Genomic DNA, 22,404 nt, shown 5'->3' on the forward strand with positions numbered 1-22,404 from the left:
ATTTGTGTCCCTCAAGCCATTGTTTACTTTGGTTTAGTCAGCCATGTTTCTGCCTAATATGATGTCAATTCTGTAGGGGTACCTACATTTTCTTGGAGACTTCACATGAATTTTTCCAGACGGAAACTAATCTTTCCGATAATTCTAACAACACTTGAAGGCAGGGCCAATACCTATTTTATTTGTGTTTTATTTTGAAAGTTGTGACCGGATGTTCTGATTTGGCTTGTTTTGCAAGCTTGACGTGAATAGCGTAAGAAGAGGAAAAGTGTACACCCGAACAGTTTGTGTTTAACTGGATTGTAGAAGTGGTCGGGAAAACTTATTGGTTATAGACTTTAATGAAATACACAATTTTTAAGAAACAGACATGGCGCTTACCGATGCTGACGTTCAAAAACAGGTAAAGAAGACGATGTTAGACTTGTAACGGTTACGTTCAACGACGTTTATTTCAGTTTCTATAACTTAAGGTATCTGAACATAACAAACGATTACGCTAGCTAACGGCCTAAATCCCGAATAATAGCTGCGTGCAGCTAACTGTTTAATCTTTACTCGACAATAGCAGTTAACTTTTTATGTTATTATATTCACGAACGTCACAATGCATTTAGTTTGGATTTCTGTCATTTGACATGTATGCAAAGGTAACACACCACGTGTAAAGTTGAAACAAATCTTTAATAACTACAAGGTAACAGTAATGTTTTCCATAATGCAGTCAAGATAATATTTTAGAGTAAACGAATAAGTTTAAGTTTTTTTTGCATCAGAATTCTGTTTAATACGGAAGCCCGTTTCTGCCAAAGTAAGTTATTATCTCGAAACAATGACTAAGAATCTCGAAATAATGAAAAACTTTCTAAAAAAAATGGTGATGTTGTATATCATTGAAACAACCAAGTCATTACTAGTTTCTAACTTTTTAAGATACCTACTATTTCTAGATACTAAGTAATTATTTCAAAAAACTATGTCATCATTTTGGGATACTCACTCATTATAAGATACAAACTCATGATTATGAGATACTCAGTCATTACAGTGACTTACAGGAACCTTATTTTCAGTACTTTGGCGGAAATGGGCTTTCATAGTTTCAGTAATAAAATGTTTGTTATGCTTTGTATTTGCATGTAGAAAGTTGCCATTACGTTTTAGATAAAGGTTTAACGTCTATATATAAAACGAGCTATTTTGTGTTTGTCTACTGTGGCAGATCAAGCACATGATGGCCTTCATTGAGCAAGAAGCCAAAGAGAAAGTGGAGGAAATTGATGCTAAGGTAATTCAATTCTATCCGTCTGTAGTCTTGTGATTTTCAGCTGCAGTGACCAGTAATGGGCCATGTCATTCTGCCCATCTGTTTACAGGCGGAGGAAGAGTTCAACATTGAGAAAGGTCGCCTGGTGCAGACTCAGCGAGTGAAAATCATGGAGTACTTTGAGAAGAAGGAAAAGCAGATTGAACAACATAAGAAAATGTGAGTTTTTGGTAATTTATTGCCCATTTAGGAAAGAATAACAGTGTTTGAGGACCTTTTTACACACTCTGAACAGTGCTTATGCGGTGCTTGAAAAACCTGTTTAGAGTTTTGTCTGATTGATGTGCACATGAACTTGAAGTGACACACCAGGATCACATACACTGCACTTATATGAAGGTACTCATTGACATCTCCAGGGAACATTGTGTTGCTGACATAATGCAACACCACTACAGGCTGCCTTTGTTGTTGTCTGGAGCTCAGCGTGATTCTTGGTTTGCCTGTTTCTGTGTTTTTTTTGTCTCACACTTTTGTCTCCAATACATACACATTTAAGTTTCAACAGTCTAACTTTTTATGAAACTTTGGCAGCCTTGACTTCAGATGGCAAGCAGGGGAAGTAACGATCTAACTGCATTGAAGCTTAAATCAATCCGTACCATAGACATGTATTTATTTCCCCCCCCTTAAATAGTCACCTTATGACACTATTTCCATGTTGTTTTGAGTTCTTCTTCTTCTCCTCTGTTATAGTTGCCTTGTTAATCTTTAATGACACTAAACTATGTCCTCCTTACAGTTGAGAGGAATTAAGTATTTGTAACTACACAATCTTTCTGGGTCATATCTGTTTAGCCTGAATGTTGCAGTATCAGGCCTGTTAAATGTTTTAATGTCAAAAGCTATTTAAAATCCATCTTTAAGATGCAGAACAGCTGTTTATAAGCGTGCTGTGTCACATGGCCTTGGTCTGTAGCTGATTAGGGGCTTCACAGCTCTGCTTTTGCCTTTCCTCTTCTGCTTTTACTTACCTTACCAAATCTGCTTTTCCATACATGAAGGTGAAACTAACTTTGTGCACAAGTATATCAGTCCTATGCCAAACCTTCTTAACTGTATGTGGGTTTAGAATCATGATGGCTAAATTACAAAAACTCTGACATTTGACACCAAACTACACTGTATGTTGTCTGTTCTTCATAAACAGTCTAACTATTTTGTAATAATTGATTATTTATTTCTATTAAAGATAGATAGGCGGACACATCCAAGTGATTTCCTAACATACTGTCAATATATCTATATGCAAGTAGCTCAACAAGATGATGACTTGCACTTGGTGTGAGTCATGCAGAATAAACATGCTAAAGCCTCTTCAAACAGTGAGCGACACAGCAGCTATAACTTAGTCCTGGACTTTTCTTTTCCCTCCTGCAGCCAGATGTCCAACCTGATGAACCAGGCGAGGCTGAAGGTGCTGAAAGCCCGAGACGACATGATCAATGTAAGAGATCAAAGCTTGTATCCTACACATATTCATATAACCAGTTGATGTGACACTGACAGAAAAATGTCTCACACTTATATTCTATATATATTTTCTAAATGTGTCCACAGTATCTGAATAACAGTATTTCTGAACCACTTATGAGCGAACACAGATGCTTCCTCTGTTTCCTTCCTGTGCTCTTGTCTCAGGAATTGTTGAACGAGGCTCGTCAAAGACTTGCAGAGATTGTCAAGGACCCTGCCAAGTACTCTACCCTGTTGGAGGGCCTGGTGCTTCAGGTAAAATGTCCAACTGCTCACACGTAGGATACAGGTAAATTGGCATTTGGTTAGTTTGTGATTGTACATGTTTTCTGAGTTTGTACTTTCACTTTTCAGGGGTTTTATCGGCTGCTGGAGCCTAAAGTAACAATTCGCTGCAGACCGCAGGATGTAGAGATGGTTCAGGTGAGGATGAGCTGACTGTAGTGTGCTATGTTGTGATTATTACGACACATTATTTACGAAAGCAGAGGTAATGAAAGGAGCCTGTGTGTCTTTTGTTACATTGCATGTTGTATTTTATCGCTTTGTTTTTTTTTGTTGCTTGACAGGCTGCAGTAAATAAAAACATCCCGATCTACAAAGAGGCTGTGAAGAACAACATAGTCGTCAGAATTGACCAGGAACGTTTTCTTCCATCAGAGATGTAAGATTATTTAACTTGAACATCAACTCTTCATCTTTCTTTTAAAGAAGTGTTGGATTTGTTGACTTAAAATCCTTGCCGTAACAGCTGCGGAGGAGTTGAAATGTACAACGATAATGGGAAGATCAAGGTGTCTAACACAATGGAGAGCAGGCTTGAACTTATGGCACAACAGGTAGGGAAACTTTTTACAATGTGTCTAAAAGCATCATCTATTTACTTTTTAACCACTAAATGTAGTTTTTACTTTCTGCCTGTAGAGGGCAGCAGAGCCCTTATTACCTAGACTGAGATAGTAGAAAGACTGTCATGCTCTGAATTTACCACACTTCAATTGGGTGTAACTGATTTATTTTTTACTTTTTTTATTTACAGTTATTAATATTTAGCTTTTGAAAGTGAAGTAAATATACTGATCTCTTTTATGTTTTAACCTCAGAGTAACTCTAGAGGTCAGAGGAAATAGATTGCATGAGTTTGCATCCCAAATGTTTTCTGCTTCTTACACACAGCTCTTAAATCAGACAAAGACAGACTCCCTGTATATGCTTCCCGTAAAAACAATCATAAATGTTCATATTATATAATAAACCTTTTTATGAGTGCACAAACTAAAGACTAACAACCTTTGCAGACATACTTCACAAACGTTCATGCACAGTTAAGCTGTGTAACGGTAGATATAAGCTGAGGAAGTTCGGAGAGAAGATATATATATATATAAATATGAACAAGTAAATAGGAAGCATGCCCGTCAATGGTTATGTGTGCAACCAGTCACATGATAATATACTCTAAGTTAGTAGTATTGTTTGTATCATTTGCTTTCATCAACACAAATTAGGCAGCATGTTTTTATCAGCAAAACAATTAGCTGTCAGTTTATCTTTCAGGGAATACAATAATATAAGTGAGCCTCTCTTTATGTCCGTGAAAAAAGAAAAGACTGAAGTATCTGCATTTAGTGGTTTCTTTACTTGTTTACTTCTCTTCAGGGTTTCCCTTTATTTTCTTGTGTTTACTTATTTGTGTCCTTACTTCACACTTGACAGATGATGCCTGAAATCAGAGTGAGCTTGTTTGGTGCCAACCCCAACCGCAGGTTCACAGATTAACAGTGGATTTGCAGCGGTCAGTGCGTACACAGGTGGAGCATTAAAGGTGACACCATCATCAGTGTCTGTACAATCACCTACTAATCATCAGGGTCAAAGAGAACCCTGAGTTACTTAATGGGATGTTACAGATGTGTTTATATATGTTTTATTTTTGTACTAATGGACTGAGTGATACGACAAATGCACGTATAATTATGTTTAAGGGTGCTCTATCTTACCTCTCCAGGTGTTGTCCAAAGGACTGCTTTTAATTGCAATGTGATTGAAAATATGTGCTCCTTCAGGTCAATGTGAGAAATCTGTTGCGATTTCATACTTGATTAAAGTAATCAAAGATACATGTTTAGGTCACCAAAGATACACATTTGAAGACACAGGTTTTCTTTTTGTTTGACACTGAAGTCTATAACAAGCTCAACTCTCTTGTATGTTTGCCAAAAAGAATGCATGTGTGTGCACGTGTGTGTGTGTGCATATGGACAGAGAAAGGATGTTCGTCATTGTTCTGAAGCACCAAAACCAAAGAAATAAATGTGTGTGACACAGAGAAATCCACATGTATGAGAGATCTTTATTTACAGCTTGTAAACAAACATTTTACTCAGGCTATGTTCACTCTACAAGGAGGAAAATGTAGTAGCCTAGATACTCTAGCCACTAATCAAAGAGTGTCTTGCATTAAAAATGTAAAAAAAATCTTTTAGTGCCACCCAGTGGACTTAAGTAATGGCAAACAGTTGGCGAGACGAGCTGCCATACTCCCTCCACAGGCCTTACAAATATAATTGTCCTCGCTGAATTGGACCCAAGTACCAAATCCATGTTTTAACCCAAACATTTCCACTGAACTCCATTAAGACTTACAGTTTTGATGATTTAGAAACTATCAACAGTGATAAGGCTTTAATTGTATTTCTTTGTTACTGTGCGCACATCATTTGAAGCAACATGTTTTTATGTGTAACTAAGCAGTAAATCAGCTCATCCCGGGTTAGAATAAAACCCTCCAAGCTGAAGTGAAGAGGAAGTCAAGGCTACGAGACGGTGGCCCAGCAGTCTAACCTGTGGCCTTTAGGCAGGAAGTGAGCTGTGAGTTAGAGTATATTGTACGCTAAATACAGGGATTAAAGCATTACTGTCAGATTAACAAATGACCTTAGAGACTCTGGCAGGCAGCACCTCCCAGTCCAGTGAAGGCATCCAAGATTACAACTCAGACCTCACGGATGGAGTGGGAGGAATGCCTAACAGGATAGGCAGAAGGAGATTGAGATGCTCTCCCAGAGAGACACGTTTAACTTTGAAATCTAAATGCTTGACATTTGAGCCAAATACAAAGTTTGGACTCAGAGGTTATGCAATATCAGCTTCTGATAAAGATTGAAAGGGGAATTTGTCACTTACGTAGGATGGTGCACAGTTCTTCGTCATGACCGTCAGATTGGTAGGCATTTTAGTAAGCAGCCTCAGACAACATGCAGCAGCTCTCTCATAATAACCAGGCAGAATAATCCCTCTCAGGTGAAAGGAACAGCCCCGGATATATAACAGCCACAAGCTGGGACAACCCAGACAACTTGGGACACACACCCGTAGATTAGTCACACACATACACAGGGCCCTGTTTAACCTAAGGAACCCTGCTGACAGCATGTAAAAACCTAGAGAAACTTGATTAGTGTGAACCCAAAGATCCACGTATTAGTAAAAAGAGCCTCTTCAAACCTTCCTCAATCCCCCGTCCTTTGGTTATCAGATCTTGTCCCTCTCTCAGTAGTCACCATTCACCTAGGTCAGTTACCGCTGATTGAAGCAGCAAATTATCTGTACAGAGACAACAAAACCACCGCCACCAATGCCAAGCTCTGCTATCCCAGCATTCCCAGCACCGTCTCCCCTACCCCGAGAAAGTAGACACCCTGTGCAATGCCAAAGAGAGGAGCAATGACCAGAGCGCGACACGTTGCACCCTTCAGGAATGCTGATGGGCCCTCCCGCGTCATGATGCGCCTGCAAAATTGCAGCGACAGGATGAGAGAAAAGCATTGAAAGGACATGTTACAAGGATTATGAATGTTAAGGCAACAAACCTTTTAGTATCTGCTAAAATCTTACCGTGTGCAGTCAATAATTCCTCTGTACGTGTCCTCCCCCTCACCCTTTTGCAAGGTCTGAAGTCTAGTCTTGATGACTGTGGAGGCATTGTGAACACAGGATGCAAGAAGGTCATTACATCAAATCAAAGCTGACTGATTGTTAACAAATAACATCACAGTGCAATGGTAAGTGCAGGCCAGGTAGTAGTTACACAAATAGAGGAGTTAAAAACCCAGTTGACTCAGTCATATAACATTCACACAGTAACTGTATATGAGATCAGTCTCTATTTACTATAAAAGGCACTTATTAACAATGTAGTCCTCCAGAAAGTTCCCCAATGACTCAAAACGCAGCATGCACTTGCATCCATCAATGTATTACCACCATGTTCTGCTGAAAACCCCACAGTGAAGTAGTTAGCATTTTATAGATGAAAATTAGCATTGTGTGACTGCAGCTGGAAGTGATTAAGTGGATGTAATCTCATTGTGCTGCTCTCTATTCAGTAAAGAACTGAGGGTCTATTGTTTTGGGACAAGCCAATGCACAATGGAGTGATTTTCGATGCTGCCAATATCTATAAAAGGTAGCTAATCAACAATGAACTACAGGCCAGACTAAGTGAGGCTGTAGTGACAGAAGGTATCAGGGTATTGAACTGAGCAAGGTTGCTTTTTGTTGCTGTCATTTTCAAGAGGAAGATTTTGTTAGTTATCTTTAGAAAGTTACATAGTTTTATTTAAAAAAAGTTTTTTAGCACCAAATTGAACTTAAAGATTGCAACCCCACTTGCTATGTTTGCGAGTCCCTCTTTACAATCAAATTCCTGTTCTTAATTAGTCTGTTTCTTCAACTCACCATCCAGCGGTGTTACAGCCACAGCTGCCACAGAGCCTGCGCTGCAGCCGGCCATAAATGACTGCCAGAACGGCGCCCGAGCCTGCACATCACCCTGGCCCAGCACACTCTCCCGGCCCAGCGCGTTTAAGTTGGCGAACAGGGGGAAGTATATCATTGAGAAGGGGACATCCCTGAAAATATAATTTGAATAAATGGTCAGATTAAATGAGATGGAAAGGAAATGGTAGAATATTTGTAGCATAGTGACAGAAATGGGATGGACTGAAACAAAGTGGAGGAGTCACTAAAGAGAGAGACATGGCCCCATTCAACCACAGCACAGCAGCAGACATAGCTGCAGGAATCTATTGATCAGTGTTGATTGGACTATGTGTCGGGAAATACAACTAAGGCAGTATGAGTTATGCAATGAAAAATCAACTCATTAAAGCAGAGAAAGAACTGGAGACACAACGTCAATGGTCATGTACAAAAATATAATGTCATGGACCGAGTGACACACATGTAACGGACGTATAATTAAGCCTAGAAAACGTATTAAAATGACAGACAGTATTCTTTTCCTCTGCTGATATGTATTTATATGTTTCACAGCATGTCACTTTGGTTATCCTCTGTCTCAGTTTGACTTAAAACTAAAGTAGGTATGTGAGCATTAGAAGTAAAGCACTAAAACAAACGTCATCTATGGTGGACGAGTGTACGTTTGTTTAGGTTTTTGTGTGTATGACCTCATTAAGGTTGCGCCCGCCCCCCTGTAGAGGCCCGCCAGTCCACGAGTCTTTAACAGCTCCGTGGTGATGCTGGTGGCTGAGGGTCGAGGTGGAGGGCTCGGTCTTGCTGATGGGGGGGCCACCAACGATGGAGCTGGACCAGGAGCAGCAGCCGGAGCTGGGGTTGAAACTGGCCTCTGAGCAGCTGAGGGTTAAACGCAGACAGCTCCAGGTTAGAGAACACATGCAGGCTAATGATTTCCTGTACAAAGGAAGGACTGGTTTTCATATTTAGGGCAAACAATTAAACAGGAAGTGTGCCAAACCCTTTTGTATTAAATTTACAAATATATGGTGCTTTAAACAGTTTTTCCTGCGATTTTGACTCACTGTGTCACTACTTCTTGACCCTTTGCAGTGGCGCTTATGACATGAATGAGGGCAACGTGAACGGAAATTAGTTGGCCGAAGAAGAAATTGGAAAGAAGCCGCGAAAAGAAGTTAAGAGATGCACCAGCCACTTTCAAATCCACAGTCCTAATTTGATCAATTTAATTTACAGGCTGAAAACACAAACATTGATGTATGACAGTGATGAATCGTTGTCTTGCGATATATCAATTATTGCAGAATCACTGCATCGTAATATGACCGTTATCATGGGCCATGTATCGCGTATTGTATCATAACTTACCCTGCATTTCCCACCCCTACGACACACTACATCTAGGTATTGAGCTAAAAAAAACTCCAGTGACCAACTCACCCAGTCTTCCAGCATCCTGCAGCTGGATCTTCAGCATCTCCATGGGCGTGGTGACCACCACCTGACAGGTCCCTGCCCCGCACCCTGCAAGTACCTCCCCCCATAGGGGCAAATGGCTGGAAACACAGCAGAGTGTCAGTAAGCATTAACAACATAACACGAGCTCCTCTAATGATAATCCACGTTTCCAGAACGTGACTTATGAGAACAAATGCACAAGCCTGAGATATTTAGTATGTCTGGTCAGAGTTTGTTTACCTGCAGGATTTGGGGGAAATTACACATTTCAGCACCAAGTTCTTCAACTTTGAAGGTCACTTTAATATTAGTCTGTTATTCACAAAAAGTACAGTCTAACATTAAAGTTAAGACTTAAAACAGAGTCAACATAAACAGTTGTTACTAAATTACATATATTAGGAATTACACTGTAATATTCTTTCTGCTAACCTATGCAAGTTATTTTCATTTGACAAATGTTTATTTTCATATAAAAAAACCAATATAATTCCTTTTTTTAAATTTAGATTAGCTTTATTTTAGTTTCTCTTGTAACAAATATGAGCGGACTTATAGTGATATGTCTTTAAGGCATAATTAACAAATATTCATTGTAATTTTATATTCAGTATTGGTTGTTGGTTCTGGTAATACTTCCCTAGAATTAAAATGTATGTTAAACTATTTTTTTTATTTGTTTTTTTATGTTACAGCATTTTAATTAGTACTAACTAGTCAAAACAATATCAAATGAGAAACAGTATTTTTCAAGTATTAAATACTATAAATTATCTAATGTTAATCAAAGTTTAAATGAAATGCAGGAGACAAGGGCGGGGCTTTTTCCTATTGATTGGTGTCAACTACAGCCTATAGCACTGAATGTCAGAACAATCGAATAAAAACACAAAGCCGACCAAAGCTGTAGTTTTTTTGTAAGTTATCATGTGTGAGGATCAAAGGTTCCAGAGAGACTTTCATTTAGTACACACCACCCGGGTGCAGGATGAGTCATCATCAAATATCTATTAGGAAATTATGGGAACTTTATCGTAAAATAAAGTAAATATTTGGATGTTTGATCCAACTTAATGTGCGCAGGTATCCACTGCACTGCTATAAATTTAATGGCAGGCAGTGTCTCAGTTGAACCAGTAAAGTAACATGAGGACATATTTCTGTAACTACATTATTTGATTTATCATTAGGAGAAAAAAAATCAATGTACCCGTCCTTCGAGAGCTTCTGTCTGAAGACGTCATTGGCTGCCAGCTTGATGGCCTTTTCTGGTGTAACAAGCGTGAGGTTCACGGCTGCACCTGGAGAACACAAACAGGCTGATGACCACGACATACAACAGTTTCCACTGAGTTACACAACCAGAACGAACCTACACGGCAGCTTATGGCTCACCTATGTGGGCTAATATCCATGGACACAGGTTTCAATGACAAAGAACTAGGTGCTCCCCGGGGAAACAACAGCGCAGGAGGCGAGATTAAGCTTATAGTAAAGCACACGTAGTGTTGTTGGTGGTGATTAGAAATGCAAAGAATACCTCTGTAGCATCCAAAATAGCCCTCTGAGCGGACCGTCTTCGCCAGGCAGTCCAACCTTTAAAGACAAAAAGGAAACTATTGACATCAAGATCAGTTTACTAACTAGATTCTTTAATACACCATAACAATGTTCATCACTTTTTCCATTAAGTCTAATGACAAATCTGTTGTATAATGCTTTATTTATTACCATTACAGGCATTTTCTGCAACCCAACATGAAATGACCATCTATTCTGTCATGACAACAAACTGAACAGAGACCAGTTTTGTCTGTTGGAGCACTTCTGTTGACGTTCTCTCTCTTTTTTCTCTGAGCCAAAAACAAAGAGTCCAACCTTGTGATTTGGGCCTTTGAGGGGAGAAGTTATCCGGGCTATGTTTCCATGTCTGACTCATAGTGGAAAACCACAGTCTGAAATGTTTTTTTGCTGGTGACCACATGAGGGCCGCGCCCAATCAGCCAGCAGTATTGATGCCCAGCTGATGTGGGCAGTAAAAAGAGTCTTTTAAGGACACTGTCTATTTTCTCTGCAAGTTTTTAATGTGTTTTCGATTATTACTTCAACGCAAGCCAAGTATTTGAACATGAAATCTTTCTAGTAGTTACACAAATCAGTAAATGCAATCTACCATCATATTTACCCCAGCTCCTTATTAAAACATACAGTCTGTGGCCATTCCTCTTTATATGATCCCATGAGTGAGTTTAGTACAAACACACCAAAATATTGGACCAAATATGGCTCCACCCTCCGAGATTCAGAGGAAAAGTATGCGGGTTGAAAATTAAATCTGATTTGTTTGTAGCTCAAATGAGAGAGTGCGGTTTAGAGGAAAGCTTAATTAAAACCATTCATCAGCTGCAGATATTTTCAGACAGGGTTTTTGGTTTTGCATATGCAATGCAGACAAAAAGGATGTTTGTAGACCTTTCATATCTTTAAAATATGTTTTTCTTTATCATTCAAGGATGCTTTAAAAATGTCAGTATTTAGGAAGCCCTTGTCTTGTGTGGCAGATCAATGACAGTAGACTGGGTTAACTCGGGCCAGGGGAGCCCTACTCACATTCCTTTGTAGACTTGGACACCCTGCTGGTTCTGTAGGCGTGTCTTGGCCAGGTCAATAGGAAATACACATGTCACACCAACCAGGCCTGCCACGCCCCCATTAATCAGCTTAGCAGGGAGGCTGTGAAGGGATCAACACAGACACACGCACACATGCATGTATGCCAGACCAATGCAAACAATGCACCAAGACAAGACATGCAATTGACACATCCATTCATGGACAAAGATAGAAATAAAGCACACAAAGAGAATAAAAGATCAGCACAAACACAGCTGCTGCATCCACTTAATGAGCACCTTCTGATCTGTCTTCATTAACCTCAACAAACAAGGGGAAGAAACTTACCTAACCTTCTTCTCCGCCATCCTGCCTCTGTTTGGGCTCCAGGCCCAGGACCACTACTCCTCCCCCACCTCCTCTTCCTCCACCTACTCCTCCTCTTCGTCCTCTGTTTCCTCTTCCCTCTCACGCTTCGGCACGCAGCCCAAAGTTGTCACCGCAGCTCAACTCTCACCTGCCCAGTCAGTGCCAAAAGAACCACCTGTACAAACTTCTTCTAATGTGGAACCACCTTCTTCTTCTTCTCCTTCTTCTTGTGCCTCTTCTTCTTTTGGTTCGGCAGGGGTAGACGCCCTTTTTTCAGTTGTCCTTAAAAACACCAGTGTTTGATCTGTGCCTCGTGTCCAGTCTTTTTGCTTTGTTGGACCTCACAAAAACCCAATCTTTCTCCAACCACCTGGACACACAAAGACATGCAGTTAATAATGATAATACATTTCTAAAGAGTGCATGTGAAACCAAAGTTTCTCTGTTCTCTGACAGGTATTGTCTGTCTCAAAGCCATGTTGAATAGACGATTGTGATGGCTTTATCAGAGGGTAGGAGGGTTTTGTTGTGATGGAGGCTTGACACACCTCACATTAACTATTAGGTCGATGAAATCCAGACTAAGTCATTCATAAAAGCCGCATATCCCTGGACGACCACACTGAGACAGAACATCTTGAGTCTCTCTAATCTGCGAGCTAAAAGGGATAAGAGTATTTGATCTAGCAAGGCGGGCAGAACTGAAAATGAAGGGCTTATCTCTATTCCTTTTTCAACATTTGGAATCCAAAGGACTGAAAAGGATTTGAGTAAAGGTTGTGGAATTTGTTTGACAACTTTTTTGCTCTCGAAGTACAATAGCTTATGAAGTGTGTCTTACAGATAATAAAAAGGCTGTTGAAACCTTATCAGGGGTTTACAGCTCTGGCGTTCCTGTACTATGTTCTCTGTTTCTTCCATTCTTTCTGCTTTCCTTCCCTGACTTCCCCCTTCTCTCAGCTCCCTAATTAATCTCTCTCTTAATCTCTCCACCTCCATTACGCCTCTATTTTTACCCCAGTAAACCCTCCACTGTTTTCTCTGCAGAGAGAAACAGCAACAGTCTGTTTTTCCTATCCTACTCATCCTGAATGTTTGATGTCCATCACCTCAACTTTTTTCATCTCCCAATATTTCCCCGCTCATACTCTGTCTTTTCCAGTGCTGAATCCTAGTCACATTCTACACATGCCTTTCACTGAGCCTCTTTCTGTGAAACTTTCTTTCAGCTCAGCTCCATTCACACACAGTAGTGACCCTGCCAAAACACAGACAAGGGTGCCTCACCCCAAGCGAACCTCCAGCTCTCCCAGACCTCTGTATCCCCCTGAAAAACTGCACTAGAACAGCCTGCTCACAGTTCACACCGCACAAACCCCACGAGACAGCTTTAAAAAAACTTCATCTTTCTTCCATCACAGAGACACAGCAGTGGGGATCGGGGATCTTACCTCTGTCGGTGCATCCCACAGACAGGATCAAGCTGTCCACTCTCCTTTCACTTCAACAATGTGTGCAGCAATGGTAGTCAAGCGAGAGCGATCTGAGAGAGCCAGCCGCCACTCAGGGGCCGTTGCACAAACACCAGCATTGTCCTGTTGCCTAAGTCCCTCCCTCTCGTGGTGACTCCCTGTGTGACACAGCCCCGGCAACACAGCTCTGCACTAACACAACTCGACATAAAATCATGCCTGTGGAGCTGCTGACACAACACACGCAACAGAGGGCCAAATACCCACAATTATAACTCTCTGGTCTCTTGTTTCATAAAAATACACAAAAATACAACATGATTAGCAGCAGAAAAGGAGCTGCTCTCTAATGAGCTCTCTGTTCAACAGTCCACTGATTACATAATACATCTAGGCTCAATGAATACCACAAATGTTCACAGATTTACAATTAATACCACGGTAACAGTGATGTACCAATGTGATTATATCTGTTGGAGACATTTTATTATAAGGAATGATTTAAAAGGAGGTAATTAAAGGACAAGATGGTTATATAAAGAAGAAAAAAGCATGTGACAATCCACAGCAACCACTCGCTGCCCTTAAAGTATTTTCTCATGAGCATCGACTGACGTATTGATTCCTGTTAATGGAAAAAACTATTGCTTTCAATGATCATTTCACTCATCAGCAGGGAAAGACTTTCATTAAAGATGACATATTTTCAACTAGCTGTCATATTTAAAGCACTTTGTGATAACACACACCGATAATTAGAGGCGCAAATAGAAAATTGCATGTCAATATATAGCACTTCATGAGTTTGTCTGTTAAAAACCAGGACACACAACTGCCAGCGCAGAATTGTCCACACCTCTTTTGCAATCGAAACAATGCTTAACATTTGGGCTGAGGTTAAAGAAAGAATCCTTTGATAGAGGATCAATGGTTACTGAAAAAGGATAGAGATGTCAACTTTGACTCTTTATAAAATATGGTTGACACATAAGCTAATTGGTCTTCCATGTGACATATTGATATGTGGGTCAGAGAGCTACCACTATTAACAGTACCATATGCGTAAATATCCTACTTAAGTAGACTAAAGGATTTTTTAAGATTTCATTAAATTGTAATAGGTCAAATGTGGCCCTAAAGTTAATGTACAATGAAAAGCATAACAGGTAGTCATACCCATTTAACCAGTAACGTGTATACACATAAACTATGATTGGATATATTGGGAAATAAACAACTAACCTGTTACTTTTGGTATCCTGCAGGGTTGGAAGAAGTAATCAAATACTTACTTTGATACAAAAAGTATCAAAACCAGTGTATAAAAATAAAAGTCCTTTATTGAATATATAGTTAAAATACAGAAATACTCTCAGACAAAAGGTAGTTTTACCAATATAAAGTTTGCTTTGTGTTAAAGTTAGCTGTAGAATTTGTTGTATTGGTTACCTTTTCATATTTATTGTTATTTTTGTTTTCTTTGTTATTTTATTTACATGTTCAAAATAAAGATATCAATCAATCAATCAATCAATCAATCAATCAATCAATCAATCAATCAATCAATCAATCAATCATTCAATTAAAAATACTTCCAGAGTGGAACATTTACATTTGATTTATGTTACCACTGATGCATTTAAGTATATAGCATTTAAATGTAGCTGGCAATTTGTCCAGGGTGCTTCTCTGCATTCTGCTAAATCCATTAAGGTATTTTACACTATCTCTATGCCACCCCTTTTTGTGCTAATGATCCAACTCCTCTTCTTTGTGTTTCTGTATTTCAGTGGGCCAGCAACATCGACTGGTTTACTGTGAATAATAATAATAATGTAAACTACTAATATAAACTACGGGAACCTAAATCTGAATAAACAGAAATGTATAAATTCATAATTACATGCAAAGACGATCCTTCTTGATAAATAAGCATTTAGCATTAAAGGAAAAAAAGTACACATATCAGACAGCAACAACTATTTAATAATTGTCTATGAAACAGTGATGGTTTAGACGGGTGGACTGACACGACAGATAAATGAGTGTGAGTTTAGGTGTAAATTATGACCAGCACATATTGCATGATAAACAATATGTACAATGTATACAGTATATATAATAATATGTAAATATAATATACATTTATTTTGTACTCTTATCTGTTTATCATTTATATATGAGGTTCACAGGACAATGAACTTTGTCCATGTTAGAGAATGAATGAGCTTACATTTGCAATAGGTCATTAGGTCATCTTGCACACAGGATATCTCATGAATCTAAGTATTTAATTTAGTGCCATTAAATTTGCTGATGATACTTGTTCTTCCCAAAAGTTTTTTCCGTCACATAGACATAGCAGTTGGGCCAGTGGCCTTCCCTCTACTGCCACCTTCAGGGCAATAGTTCCCCCCCCCCCCAACTTTTTGGTAAAACTAAATAATTCAAATGTTTTTGTTCTAAAGCTTTAGCTCCTAGGGGTTTCTTAAATGGGTTTTAGGTTTTGGACTTTAAGTTTTGCTATTGATAATAACTGTTGACACCTGCATTTTGTTTATACTACATTGGTGTTTGCTTTTTTATTCTAAAGGCAAACACCTTAAGTAGAATCTAGAGTGTTGTTTAATGACATGCCCTTTAAAATTAATAAAGAAGAGTATATTTTAAGATGTATGTGCATGGGCATCTTACTCTGGAAACAGCCTTGCAGGATGGAGTTGCTGCTGTCTCAAAGCATGCACTTATAAAATATTGCAATAGGGGGAGCCCCTGTGTAGTGAATTGCCAAAAACTTCCCCCCACGATGTTGTTTACAAAATCTAAATTGAGATTTCAATTTACTGTCCGTGACAATAATCATCTGAACAAATCTAAAGGATTTAGGATTGTTTAGAAACTGTTTTTGCTGTAGTAAATCAAATGTTGCTATTTAAAAACAATAATTAAAGGAAATGAACAGAAATATAGCAAAATATGCTAAATGATTAAAACTAAACTATTCTTTTTGCACAAACTAAAATCTCGATAATTTCTCTACAAGTTACCTGGCTCATACCTGGTTTAATTTCCTGGTTTGTTTTTTTTAATTCAATCACCAGTCATAAGCATTCCCTTTAAACGATGGCCGCACTATCAAACCGGAGGGTACAACTGTCTGTAGACATGTGCTAATATGACAAATAGACAAATACACGTGGAAACTTTTTTATAACGATAAGTTTTTATCAAAGATGATTCATGTGCTTAACATTATAGGACTACTTATGCGTACATGGAGTAAAAACAAACAGAGGTAAGTAATCGCTCCCCCCCTTTCCGTCATGCGGTGGTATGTTCCTTCCCATCTGTTCAGCTCCGGTGAGGCTCTGATTGAAACAGATTGAAGCGCTACGCGGGTCGAAATGGCAACTGTCCGAACGGGACGGCAACAGCAACTTTTCTCGTACTTGTAATGTAACGTAGACGTTATAACTGGCTTAAGAAAGTACTTTCTGATGTGAAGAACTAACGTTACACAATTTCTTCAGTCCGAAAATGTCCCAGGGATGTACAGTTTCTGTGGAAGAGATCCAGTCTTGGTGGGAAGTCCCCGCCATAGCCCACTTCTGCTCGCTGTTCAGGACAGCGTTCAACCTTCCTGACTTCGAAATAGAGGTAAATAAGAGTTATGCTTGCTTAAAGTTACACAGATGTCTTTCATTGCGGAAATGAAAAGTTGTTTGTGTCAGCTTTTTTGTCTACGTGGTCTGTTGAGCGCATAACTAGCTACCCGGTTAACCAGCTTAGCTCTGCTCTATGAACTTCTCCTTCGATAACGTTACTAAGGACATCCTGTTAGGTAACGTTCACGAGCTAGCCAGCTCGTTAGCACGGCTGAACGCTAGCTTTATTTGCTAATTATGGGTCCTCAAAGTTATAAAGTAATATAAGAGACATCATAATACAGTTTAATGGGCACAGGTCCGTAGTAATATTACGTGTTGCTCTATATGAGAGGCTGCTTGTGTGTTAACTGTGAGTAACTTTAGCCGGAGGGGCTCTTGTAACCGAACCATGTGCCACTCGTTTGTTTTCATTTGGCCAGAGCCTCATGTTTATGTGACAGAGCGACCTTTATTTCAGGTCAGATGAACAAAAATGCTCTGAAACTAAGTGACTAAAACGATACAAAACTTGTGAGCGCCTAAGCTGTATCCTTTTAATGCATTGTAAAGTTATTTATGCGACTATAAATATGTTAATTGAGCGAAAAGTCGCTTAGTATCTCGTTGTGTTGTCCTTTTTACGGAGAAGACTATACCACAGTGTTTTGCTTATTTTTCTGTCATATAAAGTTAAGTTCATGGCGTGAGGTTCGAGTTTATTGTCTTGCAGCCATCTGGCTGGGGTAGCCATAGGGACGCAGATGCTCTTCAGGCATTGTTTGCTCGCGCAAGTCCTGTTTTGCTGAATCGATGATTTCAGCGTATTTTCCGATATCATATGGGCACAATAACTTATAGAGGTAAAATCGTCCATCTGGTTGATGTTTTATAACAAAGCACATGAAATGTATCCCATAAAGATGACATAATTAAACTTTATTAGTCGATTTGACCCCCTTTTTCCTTCTAAATGCATTCGGATTTCCCAAAACAGCTACTTCTAACATGAATCTATTCAGCTATTATGTAAGAGTGAACGGTGATGGTTTGATCTATCGAGGAACGATTGCACTTTAGAGAAATTGGTAAGGTCAACATCACGCATCAACAGTCCCCATCACTCATTCATCCCCACCCCCTTCCGCAGAGAAACACACGCAGGCACCGCTTTGTTATTAAACGAGGTGCAGGGCAGATGGGGGATTGCATTGCGCCTAGTTTACATGGAAGTTGAGCGTCTTGTTTTGTTGAATTTCTCCTGAACATGGGTTTGGATTAATGAGAAAATCACTTAAAAACATCTATTCAGTTGCAGAGAACGGATGGGCTTAGTTTCTTAGTTTTTAATGTACAATATGTCCTTTATCATAAGCATAAATTTAGCCCTTCAGTGTAACACGAGGGTCTTTCTACTGCATATATAATGTATTCGTCTTTAAACGCATGGCTTAGCAGATCACATGTGCGGATACACCCCCTCAGCTGGATTTTGAGGAAATATTAAGATGGATGCAGTTGCCTTATTCCTTGACATCTCAATCTGACATGCAAGTGATCAAGGTCATATCTCCTCTGGTGCTTCGTATAATTATTTGCAACCGCAGTTACATAATAGCTGTGTAGTAAATTGTAGAAGCTGACTCCTTTAGGCCTTTTGATTGAAGCCAGTGGAATACACATTTCTTTGAGAAATATTGTGTCTGTGACGTGAAAAAGTACACTTTTCATTTAGTCTTTTTGGGTGGGAAAATCAGGAGTAGAGCACATGAGTTGACCTTGTTTGTTGCATATTTGTGGTCCAAATCAGTGAATGACTTTAGTCATTGAATGTGGGCACATGGGGTTATTATAGAAAAAAAGGACATATGGCATTCTTGGGTCATGTTTGTTGATCCTGAATCTGAGGCTTTTATGCAATGCAATCCAGCGACTCTAATGCTGTTATGTTGTGTTCTGGGTGAGTGGAAGACTAAATCTACTTAAGTAGCCGTGTTTATATGGAGACTTTTATCCACTATTGGTATCAATAAAAGCCCCAGCAGACACCATGATCTCAAATCAGTCATGTAAATACTCTCCCTCTCACTTTGAATTTTTGTTTTCTGTGTTTGCATGTTCACCCACTGAAGTGATGTTTTGACGTCTCAGGTACTGTTCAACATCATGTCCCAGGCTGTTGTTCAGGACATTCTTTTTTTTTTGTCTCTTGTCTCTTTCAGTAAACAAGCATTGGAGCTCTGGTTTTACACTTGTGTACACTTTTATATTTGGTGTATAAAGCAGGCTTTTGGACAAATTAGGTGATGCAGATCTACCCTTAGTCTATACGCTACAGTAAGACCACACAAATCTCTGCACTTTAGATATGACAACATTAAGATAACTGCTGAAATTGTCCTGTACTATTTGTCCAGTTATTGCTTCTGTGTGGCTTTGCGAACCCAAATGTCAACACTAACTTCTGGCACTCCATTAATGTAATACAGTAGTCAGTAATGGATTGTTCCAGAGGCTGAACATTTGGATCCAACGTGTTTACTTTCTGAGGCCTCTGTGTGATAGAAATAAAAGGAAACAGGCGGACATGTTTGTTTTGCTTAATGCCACATACCAGCAACAAGACGAGCTGGCTCGGGCACTGTCACAAGTCAAACACTGGGGCCTGACTGTTTTCTACCTTTTGCCTTTGTCTTGACTTGTTGGTTAAGGTTGATGAAAATTAAGTGCCACTTTTTGTAAAAGTCAATCAATATAAATTTAACAACTGACAAAGTCTTTCAACTTGAAGTTAATCTTCTTTTGTCGTCCTCTAAGGCATGCTTCTGACCGTGCTTGTGTAAGAATGGTTGAGTAATATCAGTCAGCTCCACTTGCAATCCTATCTCTGGATGTAGGTTGGATTACCCAAGAATCTGAGGTGGAAAGGAGGACAGGAAGTGACTGTCATTTGTCATGACAGAGTGGGGGGCGTCGAGTGATTTCACTCTGTGCTGGGCTTTGGTGTCAACATTCGCTGATATACCATCACTCCTTTCTTGTGGACGTGGAGACTTATATTGGCTGCTGTTGTCTTTGTCAGTCTTTGCCATTAAAGTAAAGACAGCAGGGGTTAGTAAGTTAGTTTTTACTACTTAGACATTTGTTTTTTGTTTTGCCCTCTAGTGTCGGCCTGTGCAGATGACCTCGAAGTCTGTGTGGATGCATATTTCCACACTAGTTTACTGTGGAGCTCAATTGTTTTGAATGACCTCTGAAGTGTTGTTTCCTGTTTCATCATTATTTCAGAGCATTAGACAGTCATTTCCCTTCCCGTAACAGATCTTGATTCCCAGCCGTGAATTGGCTAATATCAACCACCCTTCTGATACCAGTGCAATAAAAAAATATGTGTGGTTGGTGTCAAAACACTCTTTGCTGAAATTTAAGCCGTTTTTACATTGCGATTCGGCCATAGTGCCATAACGAAGATGTAAAGCTGCCTCAGTGTACGTTATTTTACAGTGTTCTGGTGGTACAGAAGCAAAACACAGCGCTGTTCTGCCCTGCTGGCTCCGCTGTTTACACTGACACAATTTCACCTCTGTTACTACCTCCTATGCCGGCTCAGAGGCGGAACGACTTCACCCCACCATTCCGCCTCTGTGCGTCTTACATAGAAGATAAAATGGTAAATGGGCTGTACTTAAATGTGCTTTTCTAGTCTTATGACCCCTCAAAGCTGCGTTTACTCTACATGTAACATTCGCTCATTCACACACTGATGGCAATGACATAAGTGCCAATTTCCAATCAGGATCTATGCAGTAGTACCCGATTTGGGGTTCAGTAGGCTTGTTCGAGATGAGCATGTTGCATGACGGTTAGATTATTGTCCAACTTGCTCTGAAAACCCGACTGCACGAGGCTTTGAAGTCCTGTGGGAGCAAGGCGGCCGCAGTTTTCGGGGCCAGGCGCCACAGTTGCTCTCCACTGACTGCAGAACTCCATGCATGATGGGAAACGACTTGCTCTGGTTTGAATGAAGCACCTATCGGCTGAACAAAGCTTTGCACCCCCCACAAGGACGTGATGAGACTTCTGTCTTATTCATCATTATTCATTAAACTAAATGAAGTGTCAGACAGACACCAAACGCATTTATGAAAGTAGCCTACTGTCATTCACAATGTAATGCTTTACTCATTCCCCATGAACGGTCTCTTAATTGACGTTTATATCGAAATAACTATCAAAAGCCCTGAATAAAATATAATGAGAACAATAATAATAACAACAACAACAAATTAAGACTTTATTCAATTCAATTTACAGTGAAGTGTTGGTATGACAGATGCTTGACGAGGCGAGCAGCAAACTTGTCAACAAAGAAGTGTCCGACTTTATGACTCCTGCCCCGACAGCAATTGGCTACTCTCCCTTGTTGTCGAGGCGAGCCGGCAGTCATCTCGAACAAGCCTAGTGTCTTGCTCAAGGAAACTTTGACATGTGACTGTGGCAGTCAGGGATCGAACCCCCAACCTTCCAATTGAGAGAAGACCGACTCTACTACTGAGCCACAGCCGCCCCAGAGATGAGGCGTGATAATCCTGCCCTTGAACTTGAAATGTCAAAATGTACCATTAAGCTCTCTGCTACCACCACACTGTTTCTGTGTATCGTCACTTGATAACCTAGGACCTGTTGATTTTATTGGAGGGCTTACACATTTTTGGTATCAGATTGATGCACTGACTTACAAACTTGCTAACAGCATTTTAGTTTGTATTGGAAGCCGATACCGATACTGATATTGGTATTGTAACAACTCAACAACAATAGTTTTTTTTCTGTCCAAGCTGAAGTATAATATGTAGAGAGAACTCAGGATGGTTGAAACACCTGTTCCTCTTTCTCATAAAGGAGACTTCTGTAATGGATGCCACACTGAGGCCACTAAAGTTGTGTAGCCTGTGAAACTGCTACCTAGGTGGACATTAACAAACTCAGTGGTTCACTCAGACAGTTCTGCTGTGGTTCTGTTGGGGCAGCTCTTTTCTTCCATGGAGCTGGTCAGTGATAATGGAGGCTCCCCCCAATCTCTTTGGCTAGCCTTACAAAGCAGCCCCCTGCACATTGTTCCTTGGCTGATACACTTCACTGTCCCTGGTTTCCACTTTCCTCAGGCTGTGTGTGTGTGGATGGAAGAGGAGTGGGTGAGATAGAGAGTGACGAAAGAATGAGTGGGAGGGAAGGGGAAAGAGGGGAAATGGATAAAAAGTGT

General features: G+C 39.9%; 3 protein-coding genes across 3 annotated transcripts in view; 2 read left to right on the forward strand and 1 right to left on the reverse strand.

Annotated features, from left to right (window-relative positions):
- The first annotated feature begins 249 nt into the window (after positions 1-249).
- atp6v1e1a (ATPase H+ transporting V1 subunit E1a) lies at positions 250-5,127 on the forward strand. The gene is made up of 9 exons (XM_069686446.1): positions 250-403; positions 1,223-1,288; positions 1,377-1,486; positions 2,708-2,774; positions 2,969-3,058; positions 3,158-3,226; positions 3,373-3,467; positions 3,555-3,642; positions 4,520-5,127. The coding sequence occupies exons 1-9, from the start codon at positions 371-373 to the stop codon at positions 4,580-4,582; spliced, it is 681 nt and encodes a 226-aa protein (XP_069542547.1). The 5' UTR covers positions 250-370; the 3' UTR covers positions 4,583-5,127.
- Positions 5,128-5,142: 15 nt separating this feature from the next.
- On the reverse strand, positions 5,143-13,592 carry slc25a18 (solute carrier family 25 member 18). Its single transcript, XM_069686447.1, has 10 exons — positions 13,477-13,592; positions 12,005-12,395; positions 11,654-11,776; positions 10,584-10,639; positions 10,254-10,344; positions 9,026-9,141; positions 8,278-8,464; positions 7,544-7,716; positions 6,701-6,776; positions 5,143-6,595 (listed from the first exon to the last, which is right to left on the reverse strand). The coding sequence occupies exons 2-10, from the start codon at positions 12,022-12,024 to the stop codon at positions 6,454-6,456; spliced, it is 984 nt and encodes a 327-aa protein (XP_069542548.1). The 5' UTR covers positions 12,025-12,395; positions 13,477-13,592; the 3' UTR covers positions 5,143-6,453.
- Positions 13,593-16,909: 3,317 nt separating this feature from the next.
- Positions 16,910-22,404, forward strand: part of cecr2 (CECR2 histone acetyl-lysine reader) — a 40,521-nt gene continuing 35,026 nt past the window's right edge. Inside the window, exon 1 of the mRNA XM_069686787.1 lies at positions 16,910-17,154. Coding sequence (XP_069542888.1) covers positions 17,035-17,154 — 120 coding nt within the window. The 5' untranslated portion in view covers positions 16,910-17,034. The remainder of the gene's footprint in view (positions 17,155-22,404) is intronic.

The sequence above is a fragment of the Semicossyphus pulcher genome, unplaced genomic scaffold (assembly GCF_022749685.1).
Source record: "Semicossyphus pulcher isolate SPU_LCO1_2020_fin unplaced genomic scaffold, fSemPul1.0.p SCAF_8, whole genome shotgun sequence".
Lineage (NCBI taxonomy): Eukaryota > Metazoa > Chordata > Actinopteri > Labriformes > Labridae > Semicossyphus > Semicossyphus pulcher.

Excerpts from the sequence above, each read along its gene's own strand:
- slc25a18 (XM_069686447.1), bottom strand. The coding sequence starts at position 12,024 with ATGGCGGAGAAGAAGGTTAG. Across the intron at positions 9,142-10,253 it reads CAGAAGCTCTCGAAGGACGG|CCATTTGCCCCTATGGGGGG; the intron begins GTACATTGATTT and ends CTGTGTTTCCAG. Across the intron at positions 7,717-8,277 it reads GCGGGCGCAACCTTAATGAG|GGATGTCCCCTTCTCAATGA; the intron begins GTCATACACACA and ends TTATATTTTCAG.
- atp6v1e1a (XM_069686446.1), top strand. The coding sequence starts at position 371 with ATGGCGCTTACCGATGCTGACGTTCAAAAACAG. Across the intron at positions 404-1,222 it reads ATGCTGACGTTCAAAAACAG|ATCAAGCACATGATGGCCTT; the intron begins GTAAAGAAGACG and ends CTACTGTGGCAG. Across the intron at positions 2,775-2,968 it reads CCCGAGACGACATGATCAAT|GAATTGTTGAACGAGGCTCG; the intron begins GTAAGAGATCAA and ends CTCTTGTCTCAG.